Source organism: Borostomias antarcticus, assembly GCF_949987555.1.
Source record: "Borostomias antarcticus genome assembly, chromosome: 3".
Taxonomy (NCBI): domain Eukaryota; kingdom Metazoa; phylum Chordata; class Actinopteri; order Stomiiformes; family Stomiidae; genus Borostomias; species Borostomias antarcticus.
Genome location: NC_140236.1, coordinates 29,734,964 through 29,753,835, shown reverse-complemented (window position 1 = coordinate 29,753,835; position 18,872 = coordinate 29,734,964). Strand labels below are relative to the sequence as shown.

Below are 18,872 nucleotides of genomic sequence, written 5' to 3'. Positions count from 1 at the left end.
GTGTGTTTATGGACAAGCCGTTTTATTACTATTACTAGTCTATGTCTTCACATAAATGGCAGATGTTTGGAGAATACTGACTTACAAATTCAGTAATACAACTTCACAATAACTTTGACTTAGTCCCAATCTGAAGACATCAAATTAACTTAATAGAAATACTGTATTTTAAAACATATAAACCAAAACTTAACTTTCTCTTGATAGTGCTTTGGAAAACTTAACTTTCTCTTGATAGTGCTTTGGAAACATAATGTTTGCATGTCTACCTACACCTATTGTTAATAATTATAGCATGAAATCAGAACTGTCATTTTTAAAGTGTCAATAATACACATTTTCTTAAGCACCAGCCAGCATTTTAGAAATGTAAAGTAAAATGTTGCTTGTAATGTAGGTGATGACATCAAACACGTGTTCACAAACCTGCAGTGAACCACCGCAGTAATATGGCCGCCCACCATGTGGGTCATGCATTCCTTAAAAAAGGGCCAAAAGCAGTTGGTTTTTAAAGTTGAAAACACTGTTCAACCAACATTGACCTGGATTGATACTGTGCGGGGAACACTAGCTGTTGAACACTAGCAGTTGAACACTAGCAGTTGAACACTAGCTGTTGAACTCCTTATTTAGACTTTACATTTTGCATTTTAAAAGACAATACATGGAAAAGCACCCTTGGCTCATTACAAAAGCCCCTCTATGGTTTAGTTTTACAATCACCTCATTGCACTGACAAACAAAACACAAAGAGCATAAGGCCACACATGTCAACATACTGTATGCAAAACTAACCAGTCTACAGATCAACTGAATAACATTCAGTGCTTCAGTGCACCAAATAAAACATTGTTGCATTCATACCATCTCCTTTTTGACTTGCTTTTTAGCACATAAAAAGATCACATACACACGTGCTCTGAAATCAAAAATCTATTTTACGAAACATCAGTGACATTTTAAATAGTGTTTTACATTCCAGTTGTTGGTGTTTTTTATTTATTTAACTGAGACCACCTGTGTCCACTCTGGGAAAAGGACAGGAATGAAAGTGAAAACAAAGAACAGGTATGCATTCATCTATTGGCATTGCAGGTGTCTGAATCTTCATGGTCATGTACAGTGAAGTGCAAATTGAATGTGAATGTTCCATTTGAAGGGGAAAAAGGAGGTGGAGGACTAGAAGTTCCATTAGGACTTGGCAGGCACCACTTTTTTGGGGGTGGCTGGTTTCTTGGTTTGCCACAGGTGGCTCTGGATGGTGATGGCGTCGACGCTCGCTGACATGGTCTTGGCAGGGATCTGGCTGAACTGCTTCCTGTCTGAGTTGTACTTGTACAGGCCGTCGATCATCTTGCGTGAGATGTTCTTGGGCCCCACGCCCGCCAGTTTGGTAATCTCCTCTGTCTCTGGGAAGTACGTGTACAGAGAGCGGAACTGGCAACCCGCATCCCGGAACAGGACCAGGAAGTTGTTGGCCTCACATTTTTCCATTTCCTGAGAGACAAGCGGGAAAAAAACTATTTTTCAAGTTGACATTACTTGCATACAGTATTTCTATGAGTGAACTACTAGGCTAATTTCAAACCTACATGTAGGTTGTGTTCACATCTCAAAGCTGTTCTCTCACTGAGCTAAGAGCACTTTTTGGCGTTGTGATATCTTTTGTAAGGGCAAGCAGGCCATTACCTCTAGGATCTTGTTCTTCTGTCCTTCGTTGACCTTGCCCGCCAGGCAGCAGTGCGTCATGGCGTTCTGGATGATGTGCTTGTTAGATTTGGCGCTCGGCTCCTTGTACAGTTTCGGCCCTGGCAACACAAGCAGGGTGATGTCAGAGAGAATCACCATAGCAACCACTCTCTTCAAGGAAGGGAGATATGACATCCGCCTCAGACTGAAGATAAATAATTTAAAGGCATCTTTAGAAGATTCCTGATGGTATCTTGGGGGATACCTCAACCATGTCGATATGAACGGACAGAGTTGGTTAATAAGCCCCAAAATAATACTGTTCATATGCAAATATAGAAATGAATGTCATGTGTAAACCTTGCAGGATTTTTGGATACTTGATACCACTATCTGAGTACACACTTGTAGTTTCATTTTTTTGCTGAAAGTGTTGTGTGTGGGTGGGCTGCTATGAGCTGCCTGCTGGGTTCAGTACCTGTGTGTTCAGTGTTGGAGGGTTCAGTACCTGTGTGTTCAGTGTTGGAGGGTTCAGTACCTGTGTGTTCAGTGTTGGAGGTGACTGGGTTCAGTACCTGTGTGTTCAGTGTTGGAGGTGACTGGGTTCAGTACCTGTGTGTTCAGTGTTGGAGGTGACTGGGTTCAGTACCTGTGTATTCAGTGTTGGAGGTGACTGGGTTCAGTACCTGTGTGTTCAGTGTTGGAGGTGACTGGGTTCTGTACCTGTGTGTTCAGTGTTGGAGGTGACTGGGTTCAGTACCTGTGTGTTCAGTGTTGGAGGTGACTGGGTTCTGTACCTGTGTGTTCAGTGTTGGAGGTGACTGGGTTCTGGAGGTGACTGGGTTCTGTACCTGTGTGTTCAGTGTTGGAGGTGACTGGGTTCTGTACCTGTGTATTCTGTGTTGGAGGGTTCAGTACCTGTGTGTTCAGTGTTGGAGGGTTCAGTACCTGTGTATTCAGTGTTGGAGGTGACTGGGTTCAGTACCTGTGTGTTCAGTGTTGGAGGTGACTGGGTTCTGGAGGTGACTGGGTTCTATACCTGTGTACTCAGTGTTGGAGGTGATGGAGGACGTGGTGGAACCGTTCTCCCAGTCCTTCTCCCCGTTACCACTGCCAGGCCGGCTCGGGGACAGGAAACCATCAGCAGAGTCCTGCCTATAGGGAGAACACACACACACACACACAAACACACACACACACGCACAAACACACACCCACACACACGCACACACACACAAACACACACCCACACACACACGCGCACGCACACACAAACACAAACACACACCCACACACACGCATACACACACAAACACACACACAGATCACCTCTCTTTATTTACTGACATTTTGTAGCTGAGCATTTTAACCTCTCAACAGGAGGCGCTGCACATGCTGAGCGTGGGGAAGCTGGATGGGTGTTTCTCAGCAGTGGAAACAGTTTCTACCCAAAGTCTGCACTATTACCAACCAGGCCAGGGAGAGGCTTATGCCGGGCTCACATGACAGGATATTTAAAATCCTAACCAATTTCGAAATCGGGTTACATCACGCACATAAGGAGAATCTTAACAGATATTCTTCTTGCGCATCTCAAACAAGCATACACAGCAAGATTTGAAAACAACGGCTCAGCACACACTACAGGATCTTATCGTGCCCGAGGGAGCAACGAACCACTGGTCTCGCGTCTCACTTGTAAAGTCGGGACGTAATAATCTTAAATATCAAACATGTTTGATATTATCAGGCCGCCCCGATGGGTCTGCGAGCCGATCGGGAGGTATAAGATTGGAGCTGTAAACCCCTCACATTACAAGATAATCTGGGCCGATCATCGTCCCCGACCAACGTTCCAGACCAGATTTCTCCTCCGATTGTCGGGAGGGGTGTAGTCTGAGCCCGGCATAAGGCATTCGCTGATACTCTTAATAGACATTCGCTGATAATCTTAATAGACATTCGCTGATATTCTTAATAGACATTCGCTGATATTCTTAATAGACATTTGCTGATATTCTTAATAGACATTCGCTGATATTCTTAATAGACATTCGCTGATATTCTTAATAGACATTCGCTGATATTCCTAATAGACATTCGCTGATATTCTTATCACATTCCTTGTGTACCTCTAATCTTGCAAGCATGGGGAGTACAGCAACGTGAAGCAGTCAAATCCTCTGGCGGTTTGACTGTGACAACTCTACCAGCGTCTTATCTACCCAGTGAGCCATGCCAGCAGCGTTGAGCAGGACGGACGCAGCAGTCACACAGCAGGGGGTGAGGTAAAGGTCACTATTAAGAGGAGACATTCAGTGAAGGGTAGCCTACTGGTTCCTGTGTCGTTAGGTTTGCTAATAAGGCTCCTTTCCATTTGGAAATGACCTTAAGAAACCTTCCCCATCTAAATGCTAGAGGGTAGTGCCCAATCCTGAAACCTAAACCGACACCATAGCCCCTACATCAGCACGTAGAGGGTGGGGGACACGGCAACATTTGAGGATTGGGTGGGTGGATGTGGCGGAGTGAGGAACCGGAGGAGTTGCACTACGATGCAGAAAACTAACCTCCTTCTCAGTTTAGGAGAGCTCAGGAGGAAGCAGAGACGGCCCGACGCTAAGCTAAGGCTTCTGGGCGAGAGGAGGAAGAAGAACGCAGAACGTTAACGCTTAGAACGCTCTAGAGATGTTCTGGATGAGTGGGCTTCAACAGCAACTAGTAGATCACGTGCTGTAATGAGTGTATTTGAGAACACCATGAACCTTTTAGACGTCCCGTGTTTTACAGATAAGATCACTATAAAGGATAAGTTCACTATTTTGGACTTGACGCCCTATTTTCGGTCTGTCTTACATGAACCTTGACACGTAGAGATGAACCATGACACGTAGAGACTACGATTTTCCTGATGGCCTCAGTGTTGAGCTAGCCGAGTGTGTGCCTGCAGAACAACTGAGATTATAGTCTCTACGTGTCAGGTTCATGTAATACAGACGGAGAATAGGCCCTGAAGCCCAAAAAGTGGACTGATCCTCTGGGTTGAAGTGTGTGTGTGTGTGTGTGTGTGTCTCTCTCACCTTGGAGCTCTCTTCTCAGAGTGGGCGCTGTCGCTGTCCCCCAGGTTGAGCGAGGCCAGGGAGAGACTGGACACTGAAAACACACGAGCTTGTGAACCTGGAGCTGAAACACAGACGTGGCACAGCACAGGACGCACGGTTACACCCCCACCAAGGACCACAACACACGTCTGTCCACAGGACGCTGGGCCTGACCACAACACATGTCTGTCCACAGGACGCTGGGCCTGACCACAACACACGTCTGTCCACAGGACGCTGGGCCTGACCACAACACATGTCTGTCCACAGGACGCTGGGCCTGACCACAACACATCTCTGTCCACAGGACGCTGGGCCTGACCACAACACATGTCTGTCCACAGGACGCTGGGCCTGACCACAACACATGTCTGTCCACAGGACGCTGGGCCTGACCACAACACATGTCTGTCCACAGGACGCTGGGCCTGACCACAACACACGTCTGTCCACAGGACGCTGGGCCTGACCACAACACACGTCTGTCCACAGGACGCTGGGCCTGACCACAACACATGTCTGTCCACAGGACGCTGGGCCTGACCACAACACATGTCTGTCCACAGGGCGTTGGGCCTGAACACAACACATGTCTGTCCACAGGACGCTGGGCCTGACCACAACACATGTCTGTCCACAGGACGCTGGGCCTGACCACAACACATGTCTGTCCACAGGACGCTGGGCCTGACCACAACACATGTCTGTCCACAGGACGCTGGGCCTGACCACAACACATGTCTGTCCACAGGACGCTGGGCCTGACCACAACACACGTCTGTCCACAGGACGCTGGGCCTGACCACAACACATGTCTGTCCACAGGACGCTGGGCCTGACCACAACACATGTCTGTCCACAGGGCGTTGGGCCTGAACACAACACATGTCTGTCCACAGGACGCTGGGCCTGACCACAACACATGTCTGTCCACAGGACGCTGGGCCTGACCACAACACATGTCTGTCCACAGGACGCTGGGCCAACATCTAGACACATGCAAGATAAGCTCTAGCACACAATCACACACAACTGCTCAAACACACACACGCATTCACACACACGCACGCACGCACGCACGCACGCACGCACGCACGCACACACACACACACACACACACACACACACACACACACACACACACACCAAATGGAGCATGGCTTCTTGTTTACCCGGCGCATCGGGGATATTATTGGACAGACAGCACTCTCTCGCTTTGTAAAATAATGAAAACCATTATTATAGGATATTTATAAATGATACAAATATAATGTATTGCAATCCTATAATGTTATGCAACTGTCGATTTGAAGTAAACAAAATCACAAATGTTTTTAAATTAACATGTCTTTCGCACGAATACTGTATGTCCGTAGCCTACTTAAAACTGCTCTTCCGTGTTCGTAGATTCTGTTCTTAGTTCCCACGTGTGAGAACATTGGTAAAAGGCAGAATCTTTTTGGAAGTAGGGTTTAAGAAGATAATGCTTCTAGAGACATTCTTAACTTAGTTCATGAATGAGGCCCAATATGGTTTTCAGGTCAGGTTGGGTTGGAACATTAGAGAGAAGCAGCTCTCGGGCAGCAGAGGAAGCAGACAGAAGAAGCCGAGCTGAGCTGAGCTGAGCAGAGTTCAGACATGTGTGTGGATGGCAGAGCTACAGTAACTGGCACCACAGCGGTCATGTGACAGACTCGCCCCACGGGGCCGTGACCCCAGAGGATGGGGGGGGGGGGGGCGTTACCATGGTTACCTGTGGTGCCCCTGGCGGGCGTCTTGGGGGAGTCCACACCGTCTCTGTGGATGGACTTGGGCCTGGCTCTCCTCCTGGTGCTGGCGGGCCGGGGTTTGATGAGCGTGTCCATGTCCTCCATCAGCTTGAGCTGCTTCCTCCTCACGTACTCCTGCTTGATGAACTCCCTCCGGGCCTTGTCCTCCTCCTTCCTCAGGCGCTCCTCCTCAGCTTTCACTCTGGGGGGGGGGGGGGGGGGGGGTGTTAAGAGCACTCGGGTATTTTGGGTTTATATTGGGCTTTTTTGGGACACAAAGGAGCTTTAGATTGACAAGAATTCAACTGAAATAATGTGGCGTGTTGTGTTTGCAAGCTCACAGCCACATTCAGTCAGTTGAACATAGACTCTGCTCAGAGACCAGGTGACAGAGAGACCGGGTGACAGAGAGACCGGGTGACAGAGAGACCAGGTGACAGAGAGACCGGGTGAGAGAGAGACCGGGTGACAGAGAGACCAGGTGACAGAGAGACCGGGTGACAGAGAGACCATGTAACAGAGAGACCAGGTGACAGAGAGACCAGGTGACAGAGAGACCGGGTGAGAGAGAGACCGGGCGACAGAGAGACCGGGTGACAGAGAGACCGGGCGATAGAGAGACCGGGTGACAGAGAGACCGGGTGACAGAGAGACCGAGTGACAGAGAGACCGGGTAGGTGACCGATGGGGGGGGCAGTGAGACATACCGCGCCTCCTCCTTCCTCTGCTCCTGCTCCGCCTCCAGCTGCTGCTTCTTCTGCTGCGTCTCTCTCTCCCTCCTCATCCTCTTCTCCAGCAGCGCCGCCCTCTTCTGCGCCATGTTGTCCTCCCCTTTCCCATCATCCTAGCGCAGAGACCACAGGAAGTAATAGCATTGGTTATTCGTTCTTAACATCCTTTTACCCTCAGAGCTCCGGCGACCTCCGTACCGTAGGCGTGTTTCATCAGATAGATTCACCTCAGAAACAACGGCAGCGCCTTCGTTCCCAGCAGCAAACCTCCATCATATTTATTAGAAGGCATTTCTTTACACTCTTACTTCTTTCATGTGACCTACAGTACCAAGAATGTCTATTCCAGCAGCCACCAGACCATGTGGTCTGAATACTGAACATTTCATGCACTTTACAGCCGCCACCGTCTAATTTAGCATCACAGTCAAGCCACTTTTCGACAGCTTCACTTAAATAATTCACTAGTCCCAGTTTCCTGACCTAGATAAAGGAAGAGTCGGATGTGGCTTCTCCTCCCAGCAACAACAGGAGAAATGACTTTGTCCTCAGCCGGCCTACTTTCAGCACCATTCATCATCTCATATTAGAAACAGAAGGTTTCCTCACCAGAACCAAACAAACATGGCCGCCTGGGGTGCCACAGCAAATCGCTTTGTCATGGAACTGGGACTGAACTAATTTTGACAAAAATTTGAATAATTTGTCACTAATCCCAAAACCCTTCACACACATCATCATGGAAGAAGCAGGGCCTACAGGAAATTATATTATATTATCTAATAAAGAAATTGCAGGTTTGTGCTTACCTTGAAGAAGAAGCCACAGCACATCTTGTGGTCGTCATCCAGGCCCTCCATGGTGGCCTGCCTCTCCGCGCTCTCCTCCAGCGCCTCCCCCTCCAGGGGTTTGAGCACGGACAGGGGCACCTCCACCAGGCTGCCCCTGGCCGGGCTGGGGGGTCCTAGCGGGACGGGGGTGAAGGTCTCGGTCACGGGGTGGGCCAGAACCTCCGACACCGACGTACCAACGGTGGACTGAATCTCCTCCTGACCCCTCTCTTTCCTCTCCTCCATCCCCGTCTCTGTGTCCATCTCTTCGTTCTTGGCCTCCCCTCTCGCCTCGTCTGCCCGGTGTGGCTCCCTGGCCGGGGAGCAGGGGGGCGAGGGGTCAGCGCTGGCGGGGCTGGAGGCCTCCCTCTCCGGGGAGAGCAGGGGGTCCGTGTCCCTGCTTCCCCCCCAATCCGGGGCAGAGGTCTCGGGCGCGCCGGCCGGTTTGTCCCCCATGTAGACGAAGGCGCTGGTCAGAGGCTGGCAGGGCGAGAAGCGGCGCAGGCGGGGGATGCTGTCCACGGACTGCGGCGCGGTCAGCACGCGGCTGTAGGGGGCGAGCTTGAGCTCGCTGGGCCGGGGGGTGCGCGGCGTGCGGGAGTGGAAGGAGGCGGACTTCCTCCTGAGGCTGGCGGGCGAGCGGTGGGCGGAGCGGGGGGAGTCGGCGGGGGAGGGGGGCCCGGAAGAGCGGGCGGCGGCGCGGCCGTGTTTCTGGGGGGAGGGGTTAGCGGAGGCGTGGGGCGGGGGGATGACCCAGGCCTGCTGCTGCTGCTGCTGCTCCCGCATGGCCATGATGACCTCCTGCTGCTGGGCCAGCCGCTGCATCTCCGTCTGCAGGAAGGCCAGCGACGCGTTGAGCTTCTCGATGGAGCGCGTGTACTCCGCCAGCTCTGCCTCCGGCCCTCCTCCGGCGCCTGGACCGCCCTCCTCCCCTCCTCCTCCTCCTGGTGACTTCAGCCAACCTGTACCGCCGTCGCCGCTCCCTTGCTCCGCCCCGTCGGGCGTGTCCACTTTGCTCCTCCCACACGGGGGGGCGGGGCTTCCGCTCCCCGCCCGCCTCTCGTCCCCCTCCTCCCCCCTCCCCCCGTCGTCCTCGGGCCCTCCGGCGCCACCCTCCCCCTTCCTCTTGACCACGGCGAGGAAGGCGGAGCGGCCCATCTTCTGGCGGTGCCTGGCGAACGCCGCCTCCACCTTGGTCTTCTGCGCCTCGATGGCGCGACGCTTCTCCTCCAGACGCATGCGCAGCTGCACCATCTCCGTGGCCATGGCCTGCGCGGGGTCGGGGGGCGGGGCCGGGGCCGGGTAGATGGGTTTGGCCAGGACGGCGAGGGGCGGGGCCTGCTGGCGGACGGGGCTGTGCTCGGGCGTGGGCGCCCAGGAGACGGACAGCGGCAGGCCCAACTCCGAGCCCTCCGGCGTGGTCTTGAGGGAGCTGCTGCTGCCCTGGCCCGAGTCGGTGCCGCCGGCCGGGGGGTGGAGCTTGCGGAGCTTCTGTTCGGCGAAGCTGGTCATCCTGACGCCGCCCGACGGGGACTTGGCGAAGCCGCCAGGGACGGGGCTGGGTGTGTCCATGTCCAGCTCCATGCTCGCCGTGCAGTCCCTCAGAGACGAGTCCTCGTCCAGCGTCTCGCCCATGTCCTCCGTCTCCACATGGACGCCGGTGTCCAGCTCGGCCGTGTCTGTGGCGCTCGGGGGGGCCCCTTTAGACTCCGCCTCCGACGCAGAGTCCGGTCCGCCCCCAGGGCCGGGCTCGCGGGCCGGGCTGTGCAGGAAGAAGCCGTTCTTAATGTCCTCCGCCAGGGGGCGGAGCCTCTGCGCAGGCCGGCCCGCGTCGTGGATGATCTGCAGGGCCTCCTCCATGCTGGGGGGGGCGGCACCGTGCCCGTTGGTGAAGCCTCCGCCCGCCCGGCGCCCGGCGGGTCCCTCGGGGCCGCCCTCCTCCTCCTCGATGCCCACGCTCTGCCCGTTGACGGGCTGGAAGGACAGGTTCCTCTTCATGCCGCGGGGCGGGGGGTGGTAGACCCTGAAGCCCAGGCCGTCGTCCGTACTGGCCGACCGGGTCATGCCCCGAAGGGGGGGCGGGGCGGCCAGGGCGCCGTCGTCTTTACCGAAGGGGATGTCGAAGGACACTCCGTAAGGCCCAGACCTGGCGGGGCCGAGGATAAAGAACCAAATGAGACCTTGTTGTGTAGCACAGTGTGTTTGAAATGATTTGTTCAGGTCTACTAACCTCTTCTCCTTGGGCCAGGTTCCTGTGTAGCCGTCCACAAACGACATTGAGGTTGATCTCTTGATTTCTCCTGCAGGTTAAAAAAAACAAAACAAATTGATCAACATCTCATTTAGCAGAGGAGTTTTAGTCATTCTTTGAATAAACATTCAACACCACAAATGCTGGATGAACAAGAAAGAAATGATCTGGTTACCTGAGTTTAGAGGTTGAGGTCGGAGAGGCAGACTGGGAAAGAGGGGGAAGATAATAGTTTGTTTTCAGTATCAGTTTTGCATACAGGTTTGCCGTTACTTTGATTGTAAGCTCAGTTTTGACAGCTGATAAATGAGTTTAGTCCTGAGTGGTTGGAGGGGCTTCATACCTGGGTCTCTCTGGACTGGGGGGTCTCTCCATGAAGCTCCTCTTGGTCACCTTGGAGATGGGCACGGAGGGTATGCCCTTCAACAAGGGGGCCGGCTCTGAGGTCAAATGTTAACAGTAGACACACATGTTACCCATCGAAACAACTCCTACAGACTCCTAAAAAACAAGTAGGTCTAATGCCACTTTCATGGAAAATATTTAACCTTTACCTTCAGGGTCCAGAGCTCTGGGCTTTACAAAGTCGGGCTTTGCCACTTCAAACCAATGAAACAGCTCTGCCACGAACACAATGTAGTTGTTCTGGAACAGACAAACAAATAACAATATAGTTTTTACACCAGACTTGACCTAAGCACAGTAGACATTGCTACAGCGTCAGCTCCGAGAAAAGCATGTCTTTTCAGAACAACCGCATGCAGTGTAGCTATACGTCCACCAGATGTCTCTGTTACCTCCTGAAAGGAAAGCCTGACACAGCGGTCTGTGTTCATACATGCTTCAGTTCCCCTTTCCTTCATCTCCTCCTCACTCCTGTTCATATCCTTTACCTCAACACAAGCTCTTTTCTGCGCCCCAGACTGTTACGCACTACATACGCCCTCCTACCTTTGTAATTACCCTCAGTAAAGTGCTTATAAACATCAAGTATCACATCAAATGAGCATCATTGTGCTTGTTGGCTCATTACATAATTTCCTAAGGGTCAAACTGCTTTCACAGCTCCATTGTTTGTATTAGTTAATCAGTTAGTTAAGCAAATTAGCTGTAGTATTAGTTAATCAAACCTTTCTGATTGTATTAGTGAATCAAATCTTTCTGTAACACTAGAATGATAGTGTCGGTACTAAAATGGGTCCAGCTTCTAGACCCTCAGGTGATGGATAGTGAATTCAACCATCCTCACATGGATTTGTTGGACAGAACAGGGCTGAGTTTCCCAGAGGCATCGTAGCGCTACGATGAACGCCGTAGCTTACGATGAACGTAGCGCTACGATGCCTCTGGGAAACTCAGCCCAGGTTCAGTTTAGAAAGGATTTTTGACACCATTACAATTCGTGCCAAGGTCAGAAATCAGGTCAGGATTATTTGAGGGGAATCCCAGAGGATACAATTATGCTGCAAATATCAGACCACAAGACCTGATGTGAACAATACAAATACTCTCTTCCACCGTAAAATCTGCATGGATATAATCATACTAAAATGATGATGTCAACTATATAGGCTACTTTATGACAGGAAACAAAATATATTACTACACCCAGTAGGAGCCTGCAAGGCAATCACATCCCGTTTCAAAGTCAATCAGCCATTTTCCTTTGTTGCCATTCTCCTCACCCGCCCACCTGCCCAGATACCCACGCCTCCCGCTGAGAAGATACCGCCTGGGAGAGACCGCCTGGGAGAGACCGCCTGGCACGCGTTCTCCGACGTGACCTTGAGGAACCGGGGTGTTCTGCCCAGGAGCCCTGCCCGCCACCAGCCCGGACAAAGAGAACGCGCCTTCGCTCCGAACTCACCAGCTCAGCAGTGCGGTCTCTACCCTGCTCCCCTCAGCAGAGTCAGGAGCCTGGGGGACGCCGACACGAGGCACTGCCCCCACTCCCCCCGCGCGGTGCGAACGCTGCAGTTTAACCAACGCGAGATGGGAGCCAATCGTTGTTCGGGAGAGAGCAGGATGACATTTTGGTCTGGGATGCCTCCTCTCACAATAATGCAAAGCTGTGTGTCGCCACGCCTCAGTTACTGGACAAACACAGATGTCTGATAGTCGGCTAAACATCTATCATCCCGAAAGAAAATGAACTCAAGAAAATGAACTCAAACATGCAAACTGAGTGGTTCTAGCATCCGTTCTTGCATTGTTCTCAGAACCAACAGCAGGAAATCACCAATATCTCCCAACTTCCTTTAGATCCACAGCGAGAAACAAGAACAGCTACAGTAGCGATCGCACATCCAGCACGCGGTGTCCTGCAGAGGCTGCCTTCACCTGCTAGCAGAACACCGCCCGTTAATGACTTCAGCCTACAGGACCTCTAGGGGCGCTTGTCACGAGAGTCCTCTCAGTTTTGGAGAGAGGGAGGGAGGGAGAGGGAGGGAGGGAGAGAGAGAGGGAGGGAGGGAGAGAGAGAGGGAGGGAGGGAGAGAGTGAGAGGGAGAGGGAGGGAGGGAGGGAGGGAGAGAGAGTGAGAGGGAGGGAGGGAGAGGGAGAGAGTCAGAGGGAGAGGGAGGGAGGGAGGGAGGGAGGGAGGGAGGGAGGGAGGGAGGGAGGGAGGGAGGGAGGGAGGGAGAGGGAGAGAGGGAGAGGGAGAGGGAGGGAGGGAGAGGGAGAGGGAGAGGGAGAGGGAGAGGGAGAGGGAGAGGGAGAGGGAGAGGGAGAGGGAGAGGGAGATTGAGGGAGGGAGAGAGAGAGAGGAGCCATCTCCGTCCCAGATGGCGTGACGTTAATAGCAGTCCGTCGTCCATCTGTCCTCCTGTCCTACCTGTTTACTGAACGTCAGACGCCAGAGTCCTTTACCAGCATCCGCAGTCCAACCCTCCCTCTCCTCTGCTCCCATCGCCTAGCAACACTGCTACCTAGTCTATTAACCGGGCATTACCCCACAGGGTTGCCAGATTTGGGTCGCCAGATTTGGAGATGGCTCTGTGTCACTCTTTGCATGAGGAGAGAGCTGATTGGTTGCAGGTCAGACAAAGCTGAGGGCTAATCCACTCAAGAGGGAGCTGGTAATGGCTGCCCCGCCCCCTTCTCTTTGAGTGCACGTACGCACGCACGCGCACACACACACACACACACACACACACTCAGTGGCTATGATGTCATTAAGGACTTAAGCAGGGTCTTGATCTGCCGTCTGGATCTGGTACAGCAGACAGAGAGACTTTGTTCTAGAGCTGAATGTGTGGACGGTCACCTGGACGGTCATTAGTGTGTCTACCTTCCTCGGTCAGAGAACACGGCCTCTAGCAGAACTGTCTCTACATATCACAGCCAGCGGTCCCCACACAAAAGAAGTCAATAAAATAGATCATTTAGTCTCATAAAAATGGAAATTGTAGCACAAGGCAACAAGGCCGGGAAGTGTTGGCTACTCCACCTAAAGAGTAACAGGGACACATTTAAGGAGTAACAGGGATACATTTAAAGGAGTAACAGGGACACATTTAAAGAGTAACAGGGACACATTTCAAGAGTAACAGGGACACATTTAAAGAGTAACAGGGACACATTTAAAGAGTAACAGGGACACATTTAAAGAGTAACAGGGACACATTTAAAGAGTATCATGGACACATTTAAAGTAGTAACAGGGACACATTTAAAGAGTAACAGGGACACATTTAAAGGAGTAACAGGGACACATTTAAAGGAGTAACGGACACATTTAAAGTAGTAACAGGGACACATTTAAAGGAGTAACAGGGACACATTTAAAGGAGTAACAGGGACACATTTAAAGGAGTAACAGGGACACATTTAAAGAGTAACAGGGACACATTTAAAGGAGTAACAGGGACACATTTAAAGGAGTAACAGGGACACATTTAAAGGAGTAACAGGGACACATTTAAAGGAGTAACAGGGACACATTTAAAGGAGTAACAGGGACACATTTAAAGGAGTAACAGGGACACATTTAAAGGCCTCTTTAGAAGGAGAGAATACAGCTCCAACTCGTCACAACACTGCCCTTGACCTGAGCTCAACAGTGCGAACGCGCAGACAGACAACACAGCCATCACCGCCACTGGAGGTGAACGAACCCAGCGCTGTATTTCACGTCACCGCTGCTGCAGATGGCCGTTCAGATCTGACTGAACTGATACGTCAGCCAGAATGAGGAGGAGGAGGCTGACATGATTTAATACAGGTCTGCAATAAAAAGAGCTGCTTCTGGTCTCCTGATAGTGGGGGTTGGGCAGAACAGCACACACACATGAAGACCGGGCTATTGTTCCACTAGGAACACACACACATGAAGAACGGGCTATTGTTCCACTAGGAACACACACACATTAAGACCAGGTTATTGTTCCACTAGGAACACACACACATGAAGACCAGGTTATTGTTCCACTAGGAACACACACACATGCAGACTGGGCTTTTGTTCCACTAGGAACACACACACATGAAGACCAGGCTATTGTTCCACTAGGAACACAGTGCAGAACATGGAACAGCCGGGCTTGTTCTTCACACCAAATCAGCTACTGAATTATCCTGAGGGACTAAAACAGCCAGTGTGTATGTGTGTATGTGTGTGTGTGTGTGTGTGTGTGTGTGTGTGTGTGTGTCTGTAAATGTGTGTGTTTCTTTGATCGTGTACAAGGACTCACAAGCAATCATTTGGATGTCAGATGGACTGACAAAGACAGAGCAAGAGCCAGTATGTTTGTGCAAATGTGTGTGTGCGTGTGTGTGTGCGCGCGTGTGTGTGCGTGGATGCGTGTTAGTGTGCAGTCACACTAGCACTAGGCAGGCCTGAGCACATCCACTGAGGCATAACAGAGTTCTCTTGGTAGAGCCTCTCTCTCTCTCTCCCTCCCTCTCTCTCTGTCCCTCCCTCCCTCCCTCTCTCTCCCTCCTTCTCCCTCACTCCCTTTCTTTCTCTGTCCCTCCCCTCCTCCCTCCTTCTCCCTCCCTCCTTCTCCCTCTCTCTCTCTCCCTCCCTCCCTCCCTCTCTCTCTCCCTCCCTCCCTCCCTCTCTCTCTCAGTCCCATCTCTCTAATGAGTCCTCCATCACCAGGCCGCTAGCTTGGCGACGGGGGCGTGACCATCTCCCCGGAAACTGGGTCAAGGTTACCGGCGTTCACGTGAGCACGCCGGCCGCTCACGGAGCCCCGCCCCCCGTCCAGAGACCCGTAGGAACGCCAGCTCCAGCGGTTCTCCAGCGGTACAGCCAACTGCACTCCTGGGCGCGTGAAAGGGAAAATAACTTTAATCGTTGAAGCTATTCGCGCTATGATAAACACAAAGGTCCGGTTTCGGGGGAGATTTCAGTCGCACCGTAGCGCTGCCGGGGCGACTGGCAGGGACAAAGAAGTGGGACAACACCTCCCAACCACAACACACAGAAGCGCTGTGACACGCGCGGCTGCTAGCGTCGGCTCCTCCAGACTCCTGAGTGGTCAGGACAGAGAGACTGACCGCTCTGCTTCTCCCGCGCCTGCAGCCTGTCCTGCCTCCCCCCCCCCCCCCCCCCCCCGCTCTCTGGGAGCTGAGACCCACACATGTTCAGCAGGGCTGTGAGACACACACGTTCAGCAGGGCTGTGAGACACACGCGTTCAGCAGGGCTGTGAGACACACGCGTTCAGCAGGGCTGTGAGACACACGCGTTCAGCAGGGCTGTGAGACACACGCGTTCAGCAGGGCTGTGAGACACACGCGTTCAGCAGGGCTGTGAGACACACGCGTTCAGCAGGGCTGTGAGACACACGCGTTCAGCAGGGCTGTGAGACACACGCGTTCAGCAGGGCTGTGAGACACACGCGTTCAGCAGGGCTGTGAGACACGCGTTCAGCAGGGCTGAGACCCACACGCGTTCAGCAGGGCTGTGAGACACACGCATCCCAGCCTCTTCTCACGCCACACTTTACTATTCCCACCTGGAGAAATGACCACCCGCCAAATACTAGCAGTTCAATGCCTATGGGACCTTTATTTTGAAATGGAAAGAGCTAATCTGGCGGTCCATTCGTCCTTTGCGGGGTGGGTGCTTGCGACTTAGAGCTGTCTTGGGGGGAGGGGGGGGGGGTGAGTCGTCTAGGTGGAGGGGGGGCTTGTGAACAAGTGAAAAAACCTCACTCCAAACTTTTGGCCAAACTCGGCAGCCCTGCGTTCAGTGTGAGAGGAGAGAGAGAGCGCACAGCTGGGCAGGGTCTGTCTGCGGAGGTGAGGGAACTCTGGCATACGCATGCGCACACATGTTCCCAGAGTAGATTTGTGTGGATTTGAACGCACGTATCAGCACACGCTAACCCTGACCCACATGCTTAAGTGTCTAGACATACTGTACAAACATGCTTCTGTGTAATAAGAACTGAAATACCTTTCTCTTTATTTACAGTATCTTGTATTGTTCAAACCAACAAACGCTCAGCGACATACCAAGTTACTTGCTTTGCGGGGTGATATTCTAGTGTTCATCAAGAGTCAAGGTTGAATACTTAAGCTGAAAAAATGAGTCATTTCATTCATATGGCTTCATAAAGGAAAATAGGAAATGGGACACAATTAACCCATTAGTTTCTACGCCCGGTTTCTATGACTGACCCACTACGGTAGCAACAACACACAGAACATGGACAGAACCATTCTCCACCTGGAGGCCACGTAGAAGAAGAACGCTGTGCTTGCGTCCATCCCACACATGAATACCACCCATATAATAGAGAGAGAGAGAGAAGAGAGAGAGAGAGGGGAGAGAGAGAGAGAGAGAGAGAGAGAGAAGAGAGAGAGAGAGAGAGAGAGAGAGAGAGAGAGAGGAGAGAGAGAGAGACCAAAAACAGAAACAGAGAATGAGAGGACAACCCTCCAAGCAGAAACAAGCCCGTCCAGAGCTGTGGTTGGTGATGACAGAGAGTTTACAGGATCCATTTTAGACCCAATGGTTTTTCCACCATCCTTCCACCAACATACGCGCGCACGCACACACACACACACACACACACACACACACACGCACACACACAAGCATGCACGCATGACTCACCAGGCCACAGCTAGCCTGTGCACACACACACAGACCTACAGTACCAGGCCATCTGCTGCTGAGACTCTATCCTGTGCAGCTTTCCTACACAAACATGAATGAGGAAATAATAGAATTTGCTTGACCGATCTACATGGATTTAACCAACGCGTCTCGGGAAGCTTGGTCAATTTCAGCCCCTTTGCACGCCAGACCTCTGAGTCTGGTCCCATTCAGCTGGACTGACTGACTAACTGAACCTTTCCGGAACTAAAACAACCACACGGCCCTTCAGATCCCTCCAGCCCCGGACTGGGCCCAGCCCCGGACCCAGAACCCATCCCTCCAGCCCCGGACCCAGAACCCATCCCTCCAGCCCCAGACCCAGAACCTATCCCTCCAGCCCCGGACTGGGCCCAGCCTCGGACCCAGAACCGCCCCGGGGAGAGGTTGACCCGTCTGGACTCTCCTGGGCTTACCTTGACCGAGGAGGAGGCGTAGACCATGTCCTCCAGGCTGAAGTGGCAGCAGCTGTTGAGGTGGTCCTTACAGAAGTCCTGGACCAGCTGCAGGTTGGACAGCCGGTCTCCCAGCGACATGTTGTCCTTCAGACTCAGATCTGGAGTTGGGAACAGGGTGGGCTGGTTAGACGGGAAGGATGCAGGATGAACTGTTCACTTCCTGTCTCTCTCTGAGTTTGTGGTGAGCCGGAACGTCCGAATGTCAGGAGTTATCGGGGGTCGACCAATCACAGCTCAGGATGTTGATACTAAATTCAAAGTATGAGTGTGTATGTGGTTGAGGGGGGAATGTATTGATTTATTGGGATATCTGTAAAGTAGCCTTTTCCCTGATTAGCTTTGTAGGGTTAAACACAGAGCTGTGTGTGTGTGTGCTAATCAGATTAGATCAGCCCTCCACTTCATCAGGGACTGTATGGGATTAGAAATGAGTAGATTAACGAGTTTGATTCCGTCTGTGACGCAATGGAAGGCAAATCTAACTTCTTGGCTGGGTAGTTATCCTCACACAAACCGGCATACAGGATGTGCAAACACAGACACACACACACACACACACACACACACACACACACACACACACACACACACACACTAACCTACCTACACACACCCACTAACCCACCTACACACACCCCCTAACCCACCTACACACATCCACTAACCTACCTACACCCCCCCCCCCACCTACACACACCCTCTACCTACACACATCCACTAACCACTAACCCACCTACACACAACCCCTACCTACACACCCCCACTAACCCACCTACACACACCTCCTACCTACACACCCCCACTAACCCACCTACACACACCCCCTACCTACACACCCCCACTAACCCACCTACACACACCTCCTACCTACACGCCCCCACTAACCCACCTACACACACCCACTACCTACACGCCCCCACTAACCCACCTACA

General features: G+C 52.1%; 1 protein-coding gene across 1 annotated transcript in view; it reads right to left on the bottom strand.

Annotated features, from left to right (window-relative positions):
- Window positions 1–1,191: 1,191 nt before the first annotated feature.
- Window positions 1,192–18,872, bottom strand: part of camsap2a (calmodulin regulated spectrin-associated protein family, member 2a) — a gene marked incomplete at both ends in the record, with an annotated part of 63,483 nt that continues 45,802 nt past the window's right edge. Inside the window, 12 exons of the mRNA XM_084436131.1 lie at window positions 1,192–1,497; window positions 1,690–1,808; window positions 2,729–2,844; window positions 4,770–4,866; window positions 6,544–6,761; window positions 7,267–7,403; window positions 8,100–10,266; window positions 10,351–10,420; window positions 10,547–10,578; window positions 10,715–10,811; window positions 10,926–11,016; window positions 17,898–18,037. Coding sequence (XP_084292257.1) covers window positions 1,192–1,497; window positions 1,690–1,808; window positions 2,729–2,844; window positions 4,770–4,866; window positions 6,544–6,761; window positions 7,267–7,403; window positions 8,100–10,266; window positions 10,351–10,420; window positions 10,547–10,578; window positions 10,715–10,811; window positions 10,926–11,016; window positions 17,898–18,037 — 3,590 coding nt within the window. The remainder of the gene's footprint in view (window positions 1,498–1,689; window positions 1,809–2,728; window positions 2,845–4,769; window positions 4,867–6,543; window positions 6,762–7,266; window positions 7,404–8,099; window positions 10,267–10,350; window positions 10,421–10,546; window positions 10,579–10,714; window positions 10,812–10,925; window positions 11,017–17,897; window positions 18,038–18,872) is intronic.